The 21,513-nt window shown below is 33.1% G+C and overlaps 1 protein-coding gene across 15 annotated transcripts; it reads left to right on the top strand.

Moving 5' to 3' along the window:
• The first annotated feature begins 201 nt into the window (after positions 1-201).
• Positions 202-21,307, top strand: LOC105228316 (ankyrin repeat, bromo and BTB domain-containing protein DDB_G0293800). Of its 15 annotated transcripts, XM_049455813.1 has the most exons (15): positions 2,344-2,696; positions 2,771-2,993; positions 3,067-3,342; positions 7,231-7,420; positions 10,406-10,699; positions 13,130-13,313; positions 13,537-13,719; positions 13,838-14,986; positions 15,266-15,650; positions 15,773-15,997; positions 18,143-18,617; positions 19,253-19,499; positions 19,569-19,817; positions 19,876-20,084; positions 20,168-21,307. In XM_049455813.1, exons 4-15 carry the CDS (start codon positions 7,269-7,271, stop codon positions 20,481-20,483), a joined length of 4,068 nt encoding a protein of 1,355 aa, XP_049311770.1. In that variant the 5' UTR covers positions 2,344-2,696; positions 2,771-2,993; positions 3,067-3,342; positions 7,231-7,268; the 3' UTR covers positions 20,484-21,307. The 15 variants fall into 15 exon arrangements, with proteins under 15 accessions (XP_049311775.1, XP_049311768.1, XP_049311769.1 ...); XM_049455811.1 differs by lacking the exons at positions 2,344-2,696; positions 2,771-2,993; positions 3,067-3,342 and adding exons at positions 207-494; positions 1,254-1,540; XM_049455812.1 differs by lacking the exons at positions 2,344-2,696; positions 2,771-2,993; positions 3,067-3,342 and adding exons at positions 207-494; positions 1,254-1,540 and having other exon boundaries at positions 7,197-7,420.
• Positions 21,308-21,513: the final 206 nt, after the last annotated feature.

Genomic DNA, 21,513 nt, shown 5'->3' with positions numbered 1-21,513 from the left:
TGCAATAAAACAGATGCATTTGTATAGAGTATATACTATATATGAAATTTTATGACAGGCATATATATGTACTTTCATTAGCTTTATTTGCTATATTTATGGCCGAGATTCTCTTTCTATTTGTGGGGTGCCTCGTCATTTCTATGTATCTATTTATTTCGGTGTTGTCTGATGCGGAATTTAAACTTACAACTTACAAAGTCATAAGCACACACTAAGTTACAGCGAACGCTGTATGTTTTATATTATCAAACAGTAAGAGAGTCTTTGGTAAAAGCTGAAGTCTTCGTTTGTTGTGCTTGCCCATCTTTAGGTGCCGCCTTCCACATAAACATCAGCTAAAATAAGAAGTAACCGTCGTCCATGTCTCTTTCTTCACAAAAGTGAGGTACAAAGCTCTATGCTTAATCGTCAGTCGGCTATTGGAAGGTGCACACGCCACCTGTTGCTTTGTGAAAGTTTTAGCCCATTCCCGATATGTTAAATCGTTATATGTAAGATTTCGTTTCAAAGCAACAAATCTTAAACGTATAAATTAATTTTGCAAGTCGGTAAATGCTGAAAACTTATTGATTTAAAATAACTGTAAATAAAGTTTTTATGTTTGTTGTTGTTTGGTTCTACTTGGTGATTTTAAATTTCAATAAATATTTGTGAAACTTTTCATTTACTAATTTCGTTCAAAATACTTTCTGTATAATTAAACTAGATATTTTCGAGTCTAATGAGGTGTGTAAGAGGTGTGGTTCGCGCATAATTACAAAAATGTTAAAGTTTTCACATCAGCTCGATTATAAGTGTCGCAGTTCGCTAACATCTACGCATTTTTTCGTATCAGTTTATTTTATACCGGTGCAGTGATTTCATCGCGAGACAAGACGAATTAACGTTTTTTTGGAGTTTTTTGAAATTTTAAAAGGCTATGATGCATTTGGCCAGCAATGTGTGTATATAAATATGCATCCATTTTCAACCGTAAACTATTCTGACTATTGAATTTGTGAAAGTGTTTTTCTGAAAGCAAGTTATTACAATACTTACATATAGTTATATGTATATGCATATATATAGTTGGTATGTGTGATCAAACGCAAATGATGCGCTTGGTCGCTCATGTTTATACAGCGAAGTTAAAGTGCAAACTGTTTATAGCTACATATGTACATATGTATATGCCAAAATATATACATACATACATATGGCGAACATATAAAAATTACTAGCGAGCTTAACATATGTATATATATTTTTAGCCAATTTTACCAAGTTTATGGAATATATTATATCTACGTATGCATGTGTACACTAAATTTTTTCCACCAAATTAAAGTAAAAGTGAAATTTTAAATATAAAGTGCTTTATAAATTCACATACACTGTACAAAAAAATTTTAGAACTCAGAACGTACAGAACAATCAACATAGCATAAACAAAATCACGACCTATCGAATGAACTTTTTGATTATTAAATATGTATCCCCCCAAATTTCAAACATTTACAGAATTTGGAAAGCCCAAGTTATCAATTTTTGTAGTCAAGTAAGTAGTAGTAGTACTAGTTCAACTATAATCTTACATATGAATGCAATTGTTTAACCCAAATGGAAAACTGGTGGAGTTCTATGGGAACGTTTCGTATCATAACTAGTCTTGAAAAATATATTTGTACAATTTGAATCAACAATACCGCAAATGGTCCTTAGTACTGCTATTATGATCGCAAGTCTATTATTTACATATATATTAATTTAATATTCACTTTTTCGGAAAACATAGAGGCAGTTTGTGCAGATAACAAAATACAATATAATATTTCTGGTAAACACCTACACCATCGTTCACTACGATTAGTAAGGGCAGAAATAAAACTCTATGTATTTAAAAATATGGACCAATATAACGATTATAAGTAATGTATGCTTTCAGATTATCTTTATGATGGCACACTGTATCTCAATATTTAAAGCTTTCGACTATTTCTCTAACCTTTCTTAGCCTCAACTGTGTGCCGTCTAACTTTCAAATCACTATTAACATTTGTTTCTGCATTTTTCATATACCACATTATTTTCTTTAAAATACTCATTCTTCACATGCTTTCAATAGTTCCAACTTTGCCATTGTCAATGGCGATGAATGGATGAGAAATTGTTATATAAATTAATTTATTGAATCTTGCATTTCGATCGGATGCGAATTTACATATGTATATGTATGTATGTATATATACAAGCAGTATGCGATTGCTTCAGATGAAAAAGAGCACTTTTACTTTTACTTTTGTAGTTTTTTCAAACAAAGCACAATTTTTTTGCAATGCAATGTATTTCGTAACGAAAAGATAACATAACTGTAGCTTCACACTTCTTTGTGGATACTTTATAGGTATCCAATTCTTTTGTCGTTATTTTAGGTATACCAACTACGGATCATAATAGTTCAAATCCGGGTGACTGTCTGTTCGTCGCCCGTCTGTGCAAGCCGTAACTTGAGTAAAAATTTAGATATTATAATGTAACTTGGTACAATGGAGATCGAGTTCGTAGATGGCTGCTAAGCGAAAACTTATAAAGTGCCATAACTAAGGACTAAATTGTGATATAGAACTGTAATTTGGCACAGGGGATCGCAGTAATAAGAGGAACCTTCGGGCTAAAAACTTATAATTTTGGACCTGACCTTTAATAGGTTTAATGTAAATATCTCTTTAGCCACTTAAGCTACAAAAACGATACATTTTTCAAGCTTCCTTACCGACAATGTAAATAGAGAAATCGGATGATAACTCCGCCCACTCCCCAAATACGGTGCTGTTAAAAACTACAAAAAAAGTGAGAAATCAATAACTGAATACGACAGAGACTTAAAATTTTACACCCCAGTTGGTAAAGAAAGGGTTAATAGGAGCCGAGATAAAAACAGGACGATGAGTGTGTAACCGACCACTTTTAGTTGAAACCACATACCTCCCGCCCGATTTCGACCAAATTTGGTACGTGACATTCTCTTCACACACATCACGCCTGCTTCCCATATAACACAATTTCAAATTCCATCCTTTCCAGTGTACAAGTCATGAAGCAATTCATTTAACGGGATAAAACTTTGCACAGGACAAAGGGCGAATGGCATTAGAATATGAACTACGGTACCTATAGTTGACTTTTTACCTCAAATATCGGTCAATATGTGAGATATAGAATTGAAATTCAGGAATAAATCTTTCCTGACATGTGTCAAGAATGGGTTGACTCGGATCAATACTTTCATTAACTCTCATGTACCTAATACAACGATTTTCGAACTTCCTGGAGACTTTATACCGCATATATCGGCCACATGTAAGTTATCTCATTGAAAATGGTATGAATGAGGAATTAATGAATCTCAGGGAATATTTTATTAGTATGTGACATTCTGTGTGATTTTTGGAAGTTGCAAGATAATAAAATATTCGGTTGCACACAAACTTAGACCTTTCATTATGATGGAAGGATACCATTATTTAATAATTGATATTTTTATAGACCTTAACGATTAGATAATTTTCACCGCACAAATAATCGCCTAATAAAATCAAATCACATGATTTTGCTGGGCAAGTCAATTTATAGTAGCCAAAGTTTATGTATTATTTTAAATCTAAAAAAAGTCGATTCTGAAAACTTATTTAACATTGTTTAAAATTGTTAAAATTTATAACTACCTATTATTCAATCTAAGTAAACTTCCTGCAATAATATTGTACTCGTAATATTTGCTTTGATGCATTACATTGCTCTAGATAAAGTCTTTTTTATCCTTCCATAAAAAAGTATATATTATTTTCTGCTACATATACATACATCTATATATATAAAAGAAAGTCGTGTTAGTTACATCACTTATAACTCAAGAACGGCAGAACAGATTTGGCTGAAAATTGGTAGGGAGGTAGCTTAGAGCCAGGAGACGGACATAGGATACTTTTTATCTCTTTATGTCAAAATTTAATACAACTCATAAATACAAAAATTATATTTCAAATCATAAGCATTTGTTCAAAATTCATGTTTGTAGGAATCATTTCAATATTTCATTTCTTCAAAAAAAAAAAAAAAAAACAATAAAAACAACCTTACATCTTCGTCTATATAAATATGTATGTATGTAAAAATGAATCGCCAAAATGTATGTACGCTCATAACTTTAATACGACTGAACGAAATTTGATAATTCTTTTTTTAAAATATTCGTTTAGGTTCAGGGATTATTCGAATAATTGCCGGAAAACCCCTAAAAACAGTCCTTTTCTTTTTCTCATACAAACGAATGAATGTTTGTTCGTTAGTAACGCTAAGAGAACGGCTGAACCAATATTGATGAAATTTTAAGAGGTTGTTTGTTGTGGATTAAGGAAGGTTTAGAAATAAAAACATCTTATACTTTTCATGAAAAGTCGGCAAATTGGATAATTCCAAAAAGTAACTTTTTTCCATAAACATTTTTTTTCAATTTCTGTTTTGTTTTTCAATATTTTGATTTGGAAATTATTTGAATAGTTCAGTCTCGATCGCTTGCTTTTTTATTCCGGCTATTCAAAAGAAAAATTATTTGTTCAATTCACAACCTGTCGTAAAGCATCGTAAAATTATAAATTTTTACAATTTTTTTTTTTATAATTTTACGATTTACGATGCTTTACGACAGGTTGTGAATTGAACAATTGAAAATTATTCAGTGAAAACTTTACGTGTGTTTCACACAAAGAGGTCAATTGCAGATTGAAATTTGTTACGAAGCCACCAAGAGATCGCCCTAATATCGGTCGGTGTTCTTTTTGACATCAAAGTATTGCAGCCCAAGACAAGGCAGGAAGTACTCCCAGGATGCGGTGACATATGTGCGGAATTATGGATCGCGGTCAATCAGTAAGCGATCGTCACGATGGCACAGCACGACTTTTCAAACAACAGTTACGATGTTTGATTGACTTTAGCTAGATGTACTCTGTTGAGTGGCAAAAGAGAGGTTTGCCGCACGCACATATTCTTCTTTGGATGATGGTTACACACAGATCAAATTGATGAAATCATTTCTCTGGAAATTCCTGATGTAGAGAAAGATCCAGTATTATATGAAGTGGTGGAAAGCAATATGGTTCATGGACCCTTTTCGGTTTATATGTCTAACAATAAATGCACGAAACACTATCCGCTTGCTTTTCTTTCGGAATCGCAAACTGGAAATGATGGATATCCACTCCATCGTCGTAGCTCATCAGACGACCATACAACTTAGAGTAGTGAAGATCGAAGTTGACACCATATGGATCGTACTATATTCTCCACTGTTGTCTAATTCACATTCAAAACTCATATCAATGTTTAGTATTGCAGTTTGGTGTAATCTATAAAATACGTTTGTAAGTACGTCACCAAGGGAAGCAACATGGCGCTTAATGGTCTTAAACGATACGGTCCATACGTGAACTGCAATAAAGCGCTTTGTAGGATATTTACTTTTGCAATTCATGAACGGTTTCCGATTGTTGTGTGTCTCGCAGTTAATATGGAGATTGGCCAAAGAGTTTATTTCAGCCCAGAGAATACATTACAGCCGGTGGTAACACCGCCAACAACAAAACTAACATTGACGAGTTTTTTTTTTCAACTTTCGTCAGTGATCCGCTTACGAGAACATTGCTCTATTTGAAAATACCTTGCATTCATGGCAAGACCGAACAGTAGATGGACATTCAGGTGTGTTCTCAACTAATGCATTAGGATGAATTTGCACATCCCACCCAAAAAACGATGATTGCTTCTACCTTCGGTTGCTACTGATTAATGTACGCGGCGTATTGCGTACTGTGAATGGTATGGTGTGTGCAATTACAATTGCTGGAACACGATAATCAGTGGAAACAAACGTTGGACGATGCGATAGCTACTTCGAATGCAAATGAAGATCGCACACTTTTCGCGATAATTATTTCACCATATCAGCCTTTAAATCCGCGTCAATTATGAGATACGAACAAAAATGGCATTGTCGAAGACATTTTACATCGTATTTGCTAAAAATTGGAAATGAGTCAATTCCGGTTGATGCTTCCGGTGGTTTGATATCAATTCTATCTGCGGTTTATCAATTCACGAAAGATGAACTCATCACCAATCTTCGGACATTGGCCAAATTATCGTAACTATGATTCCTTTAATGCACGCGCAATATTAACTGCCAAAAAATACAGATGTTCTTGACTTAAACTGGAAGATTCAAAGTCAAATTCCGGAAGACTTGAGCTCATACAAATCGACCGATCGTCTTTCCATTGAAGACGTCGCCGTGAATTATCCAGTGGAGTTTATAAATTCTTTGGAGAGGCTTGGTATGCCACCGCATCATTTGCGTCTCAAAGTTTGATCTGTCGTTATTATGTTTTGCAATCTGCAAGCGCCGAAACTATGTAATGGAACCCGACTGATTGTGACGCAGCTATCGAATACAAAAGGCTGAATGCTTGATTCAACGAATTTCTTTCAGTTCCAACGATTTGCCATTTCAGTTTCCAGCGAAAATTGCATTTGAGATGACACTCAACAGGACACAAGGATAGTCGCATAGTGTGTGCAATAAGTTTGGAAATTCTATGTTTTTCACACGGCCAGATATACGTGGCGTGCACACGAGTTGGAAAGCCATCTTTTCTGTACACCGGAACAGAAACCAAAAAATTTTGTTTATGAAGCTGCGTTACATTGAAAAAAAAAAATGAAATGATAAATTCAACTTTCTTTTCATTTCAAAACACATAATTTCACGCAGGACAACGGCTGCGGGGCCAGCTAGTATGTATATAAAACTAAGTCAAAGTCGAAAAGCATTTAAAAGAAAGAAGGGTTTAAGTTATAGAGCCTTAAAATATTATATTAAAAAGAAAATTACCAAAATATATATGTTCATTAATGAGTCTTGGTTGGTATTCAAAAAGTGTATCTGTAATCATTGGACTGCAAATGTGTTTATTCTTTGAACCTGACCGAAATTGGTTAAAATAATGAATAACTTTTCACAAGATATAAAAATAATAATAAAGATACGAAACGATCTCATTAAATTTCATAAACTTGTGTAAACGTACAAAGAACGAAGTCTAATCAATCAGTTAAGATAACTACATATAATAAATACTTTGTACAAATATTTTTAGAATTATTAAAAACAAACTATAAGCATCATCATAGGTAACATCGCCAGCTTTTCTGTTCAGCAAGACAACATTATGCATTCGCATAAATTAAACACATGTGACTCAACGGGTAGCGTTTCATCAGTAGAAAGACCTAATGCAGGCGCATTGGCATTGCACTATGCCGCAGCACGCGGCTGTTTAGACTGTGTACAATTGCTTGTTGGAGCATCAACAGATATATGGTAAGATCCTTCGAATTTTCTTATGTACATATTTTATAAATATGCATGTGTATATATATAAATTACACATTGTATATCAACATATGCATATATACTATACGTATACATATGTATGTGAATCTGACAAGTATGTATGTACATTCAAAGTATCGACACAATTATAACTAAACACATTATCAATTATGGTGAAAGTTATTAGTTCAGCATGAAATTATTTATAATTTACCGCACAAAGGGGGTTAGTGACAAAACAGATTAACAAAATAGATTTATGTATATGTATTTCAATAAGCATAGTAGAAAAATGGTGATTGAAATAGAGATACTTAATTATTTCAAAATCAAAATATTAAATGAGTTTAAAGAAAAATAAAGTTACTCTATGTAAGAGGTAATATGAGATAATGAATAACTTGGGATAATAGATATACAAATATGGGAAAATATTATTTAAGATTGAGAAAGAGATGCGTACGTATATATGTATGTATAGTTGTTTATGATCAGACTTTAATTTGAGCAACGAACGGTGGTGCTAATGATTTTCTCAACTATTCGTAAATTCATGTCGAGGGGTTTAAAGATCAAAAAGAACTATAATTATGCAATTTGGATTATGGATCTTTCCCCACGATCATTCAATTATTTTTGGTAAAAGTGTCATCATATTGATATACGAGTATGTTTGCATATTAACATATATATGAACAAAAGTACATAGTTAATAGATGAAATAAACTTTTGACTTTTGTTGATACTCATTGATTAGTAACTAGTAGAACTGCTGAATTCAAATGTGACCACAACAACTACCGATGGAATGTAGGTAAATTAGACTATCTCAGAGAACAACATTTCTCTATTACACTTTACATACTCAGTTATAATAGCACATGTACATATGAATAAAGAAAGCTGGATAAAATACAAGCAGCGGAGATTGTTACCCAACTCGAGCGATGTTTTCATGTATGAGTTGTTCGTATCTCTGGCTTTGGCGTTTGACTGCATTTGGCTGTATCAAATGTGTTGTATTTGAGTGCCATCGAGTCGGCTGCAAGGCTGTGGAAAGGTGCACAGCGCTCTGACCGGCGTTGTGCTGCTTTTGGTGCACCGACAAGCAACGGGTTTCTTGAGTGCTTAGCTTAGTAGTGACTTACATTTCTGTATTCGTATTTAGTGTCTTGAAGTAAGCGGTAGTTCGTTTGGACTCAGTGGTCACGGTTTATGTTTGGTTGAAGAAGATAGAAAGGCAGTCGGCCGTGGCCAGTTTTCGCGTGTAACAGAAACGGTTTTATTTCTACTGATTGCTTGCTTTATCAACTGTAGGCTGCACGTTGTAAACATTATTTGTTCGGCTATTCGGTATATGCACGTACTTTTCAGCATATTAATACCTTTTTAAATAACGTTCGTAAATGCGGTTGGTAGATTCAAAGTTATTTTATTAATATTGTGTAAAGTTGAAGTGGTTGGATTTGTCAGACGTTCTCTATTGTTTGCTATGCTCTCCTTCTTCTAAAATTAACAGATTCTTGGCAATTAAAATATTGGAGCCTGCTATTACTATTATTTAAAGATCATCGAACCGAAACATGTTTTAAATGCTGAAAATATAATAGATAGTAAATACTACTTCCACGAATAAGTGTACAAACATTAAAATGAAAAGGTACAAAAACGTATATCACTGCTACCTTTTGCAATTTCAATTGACCTAAGACACATACATACATATACCATATATTATATTACTTTGAGTATGTAAATAAATGTTAGACTTTTAATATATTTATGAATGCACTTACTTATGCATACACATAAATACGTTTGTAACACTAATCATAAATCGTTTGTGAAAATAAGATTGAGAATTAATTTATATCGCTTTACTTATGTACTTCTAAACTTTTTTGTAACATATTGTCACCATTATGGAAAATTGTTAACTGCTTCGAAACTGCAACTTTCCTGTCAAATTGTTAATATAACTATATATAAAGTATTAACGTAAGCTATTTGTTTGTGCTTCTCATCTGTGTTGGAACATATGTACCATTATTCGTACAAACGTACGATCAAGTTGCAGCAAGAATGAAATCTGTAGTAAAAACATACCAAAAAAATACACAAAGAGTACGATTTAGGAAAATGAGAGCGGTAAATACAAGTATATCCAAGTGTACGTAAGAAGCATCTATAAGCGAACTTGCATTTTAAGACTGAGCCAGCCGAAGAAATTATTCACCTGTTTGTGAAACCGGGCCGAGCTGTTTCACCTGATGCGCTGGTGCTTTTTAACCATTCACTGCGGAAAATCCGAACAGTTATGTTGCGCCTTCTATAATTTAACTACGTTAACTGCTATGCAGTGATATAGTTAGTAAAATGTTCATTTGCAAGAACTTTATGCTTGTATTATTAACTACGAAAATTGAATAATTTTAATTACTGTGCTTAAAAGTTAATGCGCCCAAACTGTGTCTACGAAATGTTAACAAAAATATTTACACTTGTACTATGTTTGTTTGAATGTTAAGTAGTGCGAAAGTTCAATGTTCATCGATTTTTCCCTTGAATATATACTTATGTACATATGTATGTATATATGAGCAATCATAATTGCGTGTTATTGTGAAAGTTGCCAAAGAAAAGCAATGGAAAGTGAAAACGCTAGATACTCTCCTAGTCTAATTACATAGGATTATTAACTGATATAGTAATTTGAACTATTGAGAATTAATATCTTCATTATTAGTTATAAAAAAAAAATTCAAAATATTATATGGAACGTAAAGAGTCTATATACATATACTATTTTGGTTCAACGCAGTTTTTATACTTGAATTAAAATCTTCTCAGTCATTTGTATTTATAATATACCTTGAATTGAAGGATTCAAAAGCCTTATAACTAAATAAAATGCAAATTTTAATCGATTGCCTCTCTCTTAACGTCTTCGTTTGCTATATTATGACAACACAGTTACTTCTCTACAATCAGTAGTAGAAAAGGCTTTCTCGGTAGGATGACCACTAGTTTCACTTCCTACCGTCGTAGCAAAGTAAAAAGTAAATCGAATAACGACATTTCTTCTATTGTTGCTGAGATGAACGGTGTTAGCGGTATAGCAGATAGCTTACCTCAACACATATCTAACGATGATATCTCAGATTTAGCTGAAATGATGGATACAACTGTGCGAAAAGAGATCAATCTCTCCAGTGACGATGTAGCTGTTGTACGCAAAGAACGTAATAATCGACGCAGCGTTGTAAGGTAAGCCAAATTTCAACGTAACATGTCAGTACTTAAAATCTGTTGCTAAAACGAATAATTCCATGATTCCGAGTACTATGCATATTGACATTCACCATTCGATCCATGAAAAGTTGCTGTCTTAAGTCTTTTGTATAATGAAAAATTAATTTGTTGTCTTCGTTATTTGGATATGTACCTCTCTAACATTATGTCATTTGAATATAAATGAGAGCAGAAAAAAATAGTATAACATTATAAACGACTTAATTAGTACGGAATTTAAGTATTCAATCGATATCTTTTCTCAAACAATACGAAATATAGTTATAAGTATTTGAAAAATTTTTCGCGATTGGTCCCAGTCTTTGTATCTAAATATTACCCGCAGCTTGGATCGTAGTGATATCTGCATTTATTGTATTTGAAACGAAATCAAAATAAATTTATGCACTGATTTAAGCCTCATACAAAAGACAACTACATAGCTCGGCTAGTCTCAGTCTCTCATTTCGCAATAGTTGTGATTTTATTCTGATAAATCTTCCTGGCCGACCTCATTTGGCGGATCACTCTGTTTAATTACGTTAAGGCCCATTTAATAATAATGGAGAAAGTATAAAAACTTTTAGAGTAATTTTGGAAGTACATACATACATATGTAGTAGTTTGAGAACATGATTTACTTCAGTAATTGTGAACAAAATCAGGCAGACATATAAACATCATAAATCAGGCAATTTATTTAATGACACTATCATTTAGTTATACATAACTTTAATGGCTTAAGTCCAAAAATATAAAAATGGGAATTTTTTCAAGTATTTGTGTATTAATAAAAATTTCTTTTCAATTTATTTGAATGTTAAAAGTATAAAAATTGTTTTGAAACAATTTGCATATGTGCCGCATTGTCCGTTCATATTTTATTATTTATGTTTTAAAAATGTCTTAGAATCTGAAACTATTTATAAATAATTAAAAATTACTACATATTCTCACCTCATAAGCCTGGTTTCTCATCAGTATATTTCCGCGTGCTTCATTCATTTCTAGTTTTTTTTTTTTAATATAAAAAATTTCCGTTATTATGGATATTATAAAAAAGTAAAACAAACAATCGTAATACGAGTTTCTTAAAAATATCCCACGAAAAATGGCAGTTTATTTAGTCTTTAACTCCTCTGAAATGTAGCTTTTCTGTAAATATAGGAAGCAGACCTCCCTGACGGATATTACCTCCGCATCTATCATATTCCATGTAGCCTTTCATGAAACGGCGGAGAAACCCTTTCTGATTGGGTTAAAAGCGTTGAACACTACTAAGAAGTGTTATGATCGTTGTATTTCTCATGCCGACTATTGAACTCTTGAACACTTCGGTCTTTTGTGATCCTACTTCTGTCGCATTATACTTATAGGTTCAATTAAAGGCGTTATAACCATAACCACATAAAACGGTTGATCGAATCAACTTTACGGGCAACACAGTTTCCAATTACTGGTGCCCACCGTAATTACAATTGAATTTTGGTTATGGGTATGGTATATGGTATGACACCTCTAGTTGAAACTTTTGGTGGGAAAAGTCGAAGGAATTAAATTGAAAATTGTTATTATTGTAAATTGGTATGAAAAGTCAACCACAATTGGGATTATTTTTAATGGGTAAGTAGGGACTAATGGAATACAATAACCAATCTTTCGAATCAGTACTTTTGCTTTGTCTTAAGTTATCTATAATTCGATTCAATTGAATTGAAATTCTTTTATAAGAATTGTATGCCAAAAGGTGGTGCTGCCACTAACTTATTTAAATTTTTGGCCAAATCCATAATTACACTTTCCATACAACATATAATTGTATATAATATTTTAGGAGACACGAGATTTACAGAAATTAAAATAACGGGATTTGGTGAACTATTGACATAATTTAAGAGCTTGTACGTCGCTTTCCTTTTCCCCTATGTGATTGTTTTTTGTTTTTTTTTTTTTTGTAATTCGGTCGCTAACAAAGATATAGCGCCTTATTTTATGTTTAACTAACACTACTTTGAGAGATGGAAGTGGTGTGATGTTAATAATTTGCAATAAAAACGTCAGCTAAATGCCAAATTCTAAATCATCCATGGTTTTTCTCTAGGATTGACAGATAGACTGATGTACAGACAGGTATTGCGTCGGGGCACTTTGCTTATTTTGGTTTATATAACTAAATATGTTTATCGATTATTTGAAAGTGATACAATTAACCGTTGAGTTAACAAAGAAGTACGAATGTAATTATTCTCAACATATATATACATTTGTATGTAAAGCAAAATGTCTTAGTTTTGTGTTAAAAATTAAACTTCTAGAAAAAGTGTTGTTTTTTTACATTCAAATGCGAACTATAATAAATTTAAATTAAAATATATGAGCATTATTTTTTCACTTTACCCTTTATAGCGCAAATACTCAAATGGACAATGATGTCACACCGGTCTACTTGGCAGCGCAAGAAGGGCACTTAGAGGTGCTAAAATTTTTAGTGCTTGAAGCTGGTGGTTCTCTCTATGTACGCGCACGCGACGGTATGGCACCGATACATGCTGCTTCACAAATGGGATGTTTGGATTGCCTCAGATGGATGGTAAACGTATTCATTATAATTTTTTAATATACTCGTATTTACTTACAGTGCCCATAAATGAACAATCGGGGTAGCCGTGTGTGCTATATAATTAAAAATGCACTATTTTACATACATACTATATGTTTATGTGTATGGAAATAATATTGTATTTTTTCTTTTTTTTTTATTTTGTGTCCGAAATATTAAAACTTTACTTAACTTTGCATATACACGTACAAAGGTGCAAGATCAGGGTGTTGATCCAAATCTACGAGATGGAGATGGTGCTACACCACTACATTTTGCCGCGTCAAGAGGACACCTTTCTGTGGTACGATGGTTGCTTAAACATGGGGCAAAACTATCGTTGGATAAGTACGGCAAGTCGCCCATTAACGATGCAGCAGAAAATCAACAAGTAGAGGTGAGATCTTGTTCTTTATGTAGAAATTTAATTAAGGTCTCTTAATATCATCACTCTTCAATTTAACATGTTTCTTTATTTATCTTATTTTCTCTGTATATCTATTCGTTAATTCAAGTGTCTTAATGTGTTAGTACAACACGGTAGTACAATAGACTATAGTTGTCGGGACAGGAATACACAACAACGACAGAAAACTTGTTCATTATCTAATAAGGAATTTCAAGAGATGCAAAATTGCAATTTCAATAGAAGTGATGGAAGTAACTGTATCAACAACAGCTCACACGGAAGCTTTAACTCGAATAGTAGTAAGCAGACTAGTTGCAGTAACACCATTAAATCGAAGACATCTTCGTCTTTAAGCTCAGATATTGAGCCCTTTTATTTGCATCCACCACCGATCTCTATGGCCCATAAACGTATTGAGGCCATTTATGCACACTCTCAACAATCGCGCTCATCTTCTGAGAAATTATACAATGGGCAAATGGTGCCTAATGATGGCTTATATGTCAATCCAATGCGTAACAGTTTCTTTACTCCTCCTTCCCCGACTGGCAGTGTTTCTGGAGAATCATTTTTTCTCCACGATCCTCATGAACTAATTTATAATCGAGTTCGGGAGCTGTTCGATTCCGATTGCAACAGTGCTGGAAATTTAAAAGCGAAAATGAATCGCCACAAAACTAATAGTCATAACAAAATACATAAATCAAAAACCATTAACAATGCAGTTGTTGTCCAAGCAGATGTTCACTCCAGTTCAAGTGGTACAGGAAGCGGATCAGAAGAATCTATATCCGTTTCTATTCAATCGAGTATGAAATTATCAAAAACAAACAACTTTCGAAGTCAAAGTTTTAATCTTCACACTAAATGTAACAACGAAAGCAGCAGCTACGATCAAGATCTCAGCGCCAGCACCAGCACAAAAATCATCACCAATGATAATAAAAAAATTAATGCCAATTTAACTGCTGGAATCAACTATAATAAAATCAACAATAATAATATTAAAATTGATAAACAAAATCAAGTAGCTAATCAACCTAAAACGAGTTATTTAAACAATGACAAGCTGAGGCCAGAAAGTTCACATGACCATGATTACGAGGATATATATTTGGTTCGTGAGGAGGCACGAAAAAACAAAAATAAATACGGTTCTGGACGATCACGTTCCCGTGATAGTGGATCTCATTCACGCTCAGCTAGCACTTCCTCAACTCGGAGCTCAGATTTCATACTACAATACAGCAATCATGTAAGTAATCATACATATATACGAAAACTTTTCTAATTCAATTTAAGAACAATAGTAGCTTTACGTGACATACTCCTCGTTTAGCATTTCTTAACCCCTTGGTTATAAATATATTTTGAAATAATTCTATTATATAGTGGTTGGCTTATAGTCATCGCCTATCGAATTAGCGTCCTAATTTCACTGTTTATTTTAGAGAGGTTTTACGTTAATCCATCTTATATCAAATTAGTTAAGTTTCTTTAACTTATTTAAAAAAAAAATTGATTTGAATTTTAGAATATGAACAGCAAGCATCAAAGTGAGCGGCTGAATCGAAATAAATCACAATCGACTATAGGAATACATAGCAAACCCAAATACGAGTTATCACAAAAGGAAAGTTTTACCGTTAAAAATGTCAATCTAAAGAACCTGCTCAACGCTACTAGCAATATCAATTGTGGCGTTAAAAGCGACACATATGAAAGTGTGTGTCCAATAGAAGATATTGCTGAGCGTACCAAGCAATCACAGAAAAACTCCGTTATTCGAAATAATCTTGATTGCAGTAGCACTGGGAGCACCAGCAATATATTCCACCCAACATGCAATGATGGCAACACATGCGATCGCCAGTTAAAACGAGTTTCATCTGCTCCGCCTATACAAAACATAGAAATCGGTATGTTCCACAAATGCAAATATACATAAGTACATTCATATATATGTTCATGTATACATACTAACTACATACATACTAAAGTACATAGTTACGCGAATACATAAATTTTCGGATCATTTCAGTAAGTGGGCCTCCGCCTCCTCCACTGCCGCCGCCGATGAACTCACTTTTACACAAAAGAATGCAATTAGTTACATCAGATCCCATGAACTTTTATATTAGTAACTCAAATAGTAACTTGGATAATATAGATTCCGATTCAGGACTTGAGGTAATTGAGGAACCAAGTTTGCGCCCATCTGAGTTGATCAGAAGCAAACACAACCGAACAATGTCTACAATATCAGGTGAGATGCAAATATGCTCCTCAATATATATCTTTGGTAGCAAATAAGCTCAGGTAATCGTAGTTATCATTTCAAATCAAATATTGACAATCAACTCATCTCTGGATATGTATTTTGATCAATATGTGTACTGTAAAGAAGAGAAGAAGCCCGTTTTATTTATGAAGTTCAAAGCTAACTAAACAAAATTTTACTAAAATAAATTGTAGGTTCTTAATTAAGTAAGTTAGTGTTATGTGTATATATAAAAATCTTTAGTTAGTATACCTACAACTTACATACCATACATATGTATGTATGCATATATATTTATAAATATCCTGTAACATCCCAAATTTGAAAATTGACCGCCACAAAGGTCATACTTATACATACATATATGTACATTTGTATATGTATCTTCCAATGCTAAATTGCAATTTAAATGGGAATTTTGAAAACTTGACGATCAAAAGTTGTACACCGGATCGGCTGGTTCAGTAACTTTCCTTATTTTTCACTCCAAATTTGCACTTTAACCATTTGCACATATACATTATTAACTTCAAACATGTAGAGATGCACATCTTTAACCATGTAAGTGCTATGTACCAGTATATAACCAAGACAAGTAAAAAGATGTCAATGAAAGTGAATGTGGAGTTGCGCGGCTTGGTAATGAAAGGCTAGTATTTTAACAACATATCCCAACAAACAAAACATCTATGGTTAAAACGTGTCATGTTGCACAAAATAATTGTAGATAGCAGTTAGTAGAATAATATTTCCCTTGGATAGTCCCACTCTCAAAATGGTATTAGTTAACAGAAAATGAGTAAATAATTTTGCAAATTTAACAGATTTAAGTGGAAGCCTATTTATCCTTTCCGTTAGATTCAGTTACTTGGGTATCTCTTGATTTCAATGTCAATGAACGTACATTCATATATACATAGACATGCAGATATTGCATTTTTATGTCAATGTGTTGGTTAACACTCAAACGACATTAATAATGATCATAGCCACTATGTGTGCCCACTTTAGTAACAACCAGTAGGATATATTTTAGTTGCGTTGATGCCATCCTCTGAACCGCTACACAAAATACTTGACCACCGCACGGTCAATTCCACAATCACGTCATAACTACATACTATTATTTGTAAAACTTTACGTTAATGCTTTTTAAAGCATTAAACTAACAGCGAACATATGTTAGGTCAAAAGAAATTCTCTCGACGAAATTATTTCACGTTGCGCTTTTCCCATTTTGACATATTTAATATTCGTTGTAAGTATAATGTGATGTGTTGGGAGGTAAAATGCGTTTCTAAACGTATTAGAATAATTGTATGCGTTATACATACATATGTATGTACATAACAATAACGATATCCAAAAGGTTGTGCCTTATACCATATTTGTGGAAAACTATAACAAAATGACACGAAAATCGCAACTAAATATAATCTTCAACCAAGATCAACATGGCCCCAGTACAAATGTCTGCAAATTCAACGATGATGATGACGGATAATTGCAAATATGCATACTTAGATACATGGGACGGTATAACAATTCAAGGGATTGTACTTGAAGATTAATTTTGCAAATGATCAATACAAAGAAAAAAATTATAATTTATTTTTTGAATTTTGAACATATTCTTATATTTGGACATCCTAAACATATGTATATACTACACATATATATATATATATTTTTTTTTTTTTGATGGTTTTGACTTTTAACGTGAGATATACAGTGTTTTATCGGTGAATTAGTTTAGGCTATGACCTCGTAAGCGGTGCCTACGCCAGTAAAGAAAAATAATTCGTTTAGGAGTTTACCCCGGACAAAACGAGACACGTCGTCCAACACATCGATTAATTTTTTGCCAACTATCTCCATTAATTTCATTTTATAGTGAATCCAGATGATTTGGTAGTCTTTTAGGAAGCATTCGTACCAGCCTTTTTTGGATGTCCACTGAAGCCGTTATATGCGATGCTCATATGACCAGTTTCATAAACTATTCAGTTACATTTATTGTAAAGAAGATGAATACATCAAACTTCATATGTACAGAAATTATACAGATGCATGCATACATATGCACGTTTTACATATCCATTGTTAATTCTTATTATTATTATTTTACAGCAAACAAGAAAGCTAAACTTCTTAATAGCAGTTGTAATGGGAATATACAAAACTCTGCGTCACTTGCAACTATTAGTTGTGTTACACCTAGCAGAGACAATTTTTCTTGCGATAGTTATCACGTTTGCAATGATCAGAGAGATGAAAGAATTCAGATGCAAAATTACCATTCAACTCGCGCAGATGCCCAGCAACATCCATTACCCCAAAGCTATCAGCAATCTCAAATGTATGGATCTTCCGCCGAAGATCATTACGAACTACAACAAACACAGTATGGGTACAGCAATTCAAATGGGAATGTAGTAAGTGGCACACGTCCCGGTGGTCCAAACTTAGTTAATAAACAGTTAGTACTTCCCTTCGTGCCACCCAGTTTTCCAAACAAATCACAAGATGGCGTAACACATCTTATAAAGCCTTCTGAATATCTAAAAAGTATAAGTGATAAACGATCATGCCCTTCTTCAGCAAGGTGAGTGTGCTTATGTGATTATACATATATGTATAGTATATACATACATTGATGATATTTACTTTACATTACATTGGCATTTATATATTATTAACCGAATTTCCACATAATATATGGATAATATACACAAATGTACATACTCGTACTTATTTATTTGGAAAAATATATATGGGGTGCTACTTAGATATGTATGTATGTATATACAAATAGACAGAGTAGTAACCTACAAACATTACTTTAAAAATGAATGCTCTTACTCACTGCGAATTTTCAACGAATACCGTAAATGAATTAGTGCATTCAGTTTGCAAAAATATCCACTTCGCCTTGCTAATCGCGTGCCGCATGAGAGAACGTAGCGTCTGCTAAATTGAATGGTCCATTTCACCAAAGCATTTATTTATGCATTGGCGTGTGTATTTATAATTTATGCGAATTTTCCTAAAAAGTTATTTTCATGTTCAAATGAAGTTATTAGTTCTTCAGTTCAGTAGTTAAAACGATGATATTACGAACGCATCCAAGTAGGCATCGGTTAGTTAAGTTTTCCAAGTTTATTGTTTGAACAAAATCGAATATTAAAAAATCTTTTACCAGCATATGTATAATACATTTGTACATGTATTCTCATTTAGATCCACAGATACTGAAGATTACATGCATATTCAAGTGGCTAATCAGCACGGAGTTAACTTCGACCCTCCAAAGCCTCCACCTCCGCCACCACTCCCAACTCATCCATTAATGCATCACAATGAAAAGCAAAACAATATAAAAATAGGAAACATTAATCATGTATCTGTGGTTAATCAGGACACTGCCACTCGTAAGCAGCATCAACCCCTCTCCGCCATCTCCATTCAAGATCTTAACAGCGTTCAGGTAAACCTTATTTAATACATAAGTATGCGTTTTGTGTAATTTTACATGTATTTATGTGGAATTTCACAGCTTCGTCGTACGGATACCCAAAAAATGCCCAAGCCGTATCAAATGCCAGCACGCAGTCTAAGTATGCAGTGCCTTACCTCGTCAGCTGATTCTTACCTTAAAACGGATTTAATTGCCGAATTGAAGATATCAAAAGACATTACGGGCATTAAGAAAATGAAAGTAGAGAAACAGTTAGCCGGTCAGTTCGATATCGAACATTATTCCGAAATTTCGAAACAATTTTCGACAAACAATTATATGGATCAAGTAAGGACATAAAACGAATTGTTTATTAACTTGACAGGTATTTAATTTGCAACCAAAGCTTTATATGCAGATTCCAGAAAAAGATCAGGCTGGTAACATCATTCCGGATTGGAAACGTCAGATGATGGCGAAAAAGGCAGCCGAACGAGCCAAGAAAGAATTCGAGGAACGAATGGCTAAGGAAGCAGAGAATAGGCGTCTCTCACAAATACCTCAATGGAAACGTGATCTACTAGCCAGGCGAGAGGAAACCGAAAATAAACTAAAGTACATGCATAATAAATTTTGTTTTCAAAATACTACTCAACAGTCGCACATAAATATATGTATGTATATTTGGATTTTTCCAGAGCATCAATTTATACACCCAAGGTGGAGGAAAATAATCGTATAGCTGAAACTTGGCAACTTAAGAATCGAGCAATTTCAATTGATAACATTAATTTGGTTTCTCCGAGCGTTGATACCCTTCCAATTGTTTCCGGAACTTTTGACAATAGTAACAAGGAAAACAAGGAACAAAATGAACAAGCTGCGATCATAAATATTCCAGTATCAGATGATGATATCAATAGTAATCAATATAACAAAGGAGATGAAGCAGATAACATTATACCATGGCGCGCCCAGTTACGAAAAACCAATAGCAGGCTAAGTTTAATTTAGGAACGAAAATTTCTTAACCCTGATTCAGATTTACGTAATTGTGAGTTTAAACTAACTACGTGAGAATTTCATCTTTGCTGTTTATAGTTTATATGTGTACGTATATATTAAACATTTGCATCAACTGAACAATTATTTACTCCTTAAAAAATAGTATATGGAATAGTTGACTTCGAATCGCCAAATGGGTAAAACAAAACTTGGTAGCATTGCAGATAGCAGTTGTACCACTATGTGAGATTTGCAAACACTGTCTCATATAAATTCAAATATATCAAATACTTTGTTGTTGCCTTTACATGTATTTTCATATGAATCTTTTAAGGATGCAATGGTACGACTTTTTGGCAGAACTGAATAAAATATATGCATATGTATGTACATACATATGTCTCGTACAGTTGAGTAAGAACAATCCTACATTTACCAACCAAAAATACATTTTGCTTTGGCAAATGCGTTTTCAATTAAATTAATTAAGATTTTCGATAAATTAGTCATTTTAACATAGGATGGACAACAAACGGCGATGTCAACAAATTTAATATATATAAATACTTTTAAACAACAACATCAACTTCGGTGTATTTATTGTCATTATATAATAAATATATTATATTAATCTATAATATGGCCCTATATAAAGCTGCTGGAAAAATATAAATTCACACACATATTTTTGTAATATACATACTATTTTGTGTATAATATTCAACATAAACCCAGGCAAGTTTACGCACATTTACATATTCTTAATTTACTGTATTATGCCTAACTATAATTTACAATAAAAATAAATTTGATTAAATTGTATTAATATTAAATTATGAATATCTGTATTTGTATTTGTTTGACTTGTAGAATCAAACTGTTTGATTTGTAAGATCAAACGTTAAAACTTAAATAAGATTCTTTACATCCTTACCATTGATTGGGGGAAAACAAAGACCTTATTCAAGCTGAGAAATATTTCATTCTAATTTTATTGTTAAATTTGTAAACCTTATATACTATTCTCTTCTGTGGTGCA

Source organism: Bactrocera dorsalis, chromosome 4, assembly GCF_023373825.1.
Source record: "Bactrocera dorsalis isolate Fly_Bdor chromosome 4, ASM2337382v1, whole genome shotgun sequence".
Lineage (NCBI taxonomy): Eukaryota > Metazoa > Arthropoda > Insecta > Diptera > Tephritidae > Bactrocera > Bactrocera dorsalis.
The sequence above is the reverse complement of the archived record's forward strand: the minus strand, read 5'-3'. Positions and strand labels throughout refer to the sequence as shown.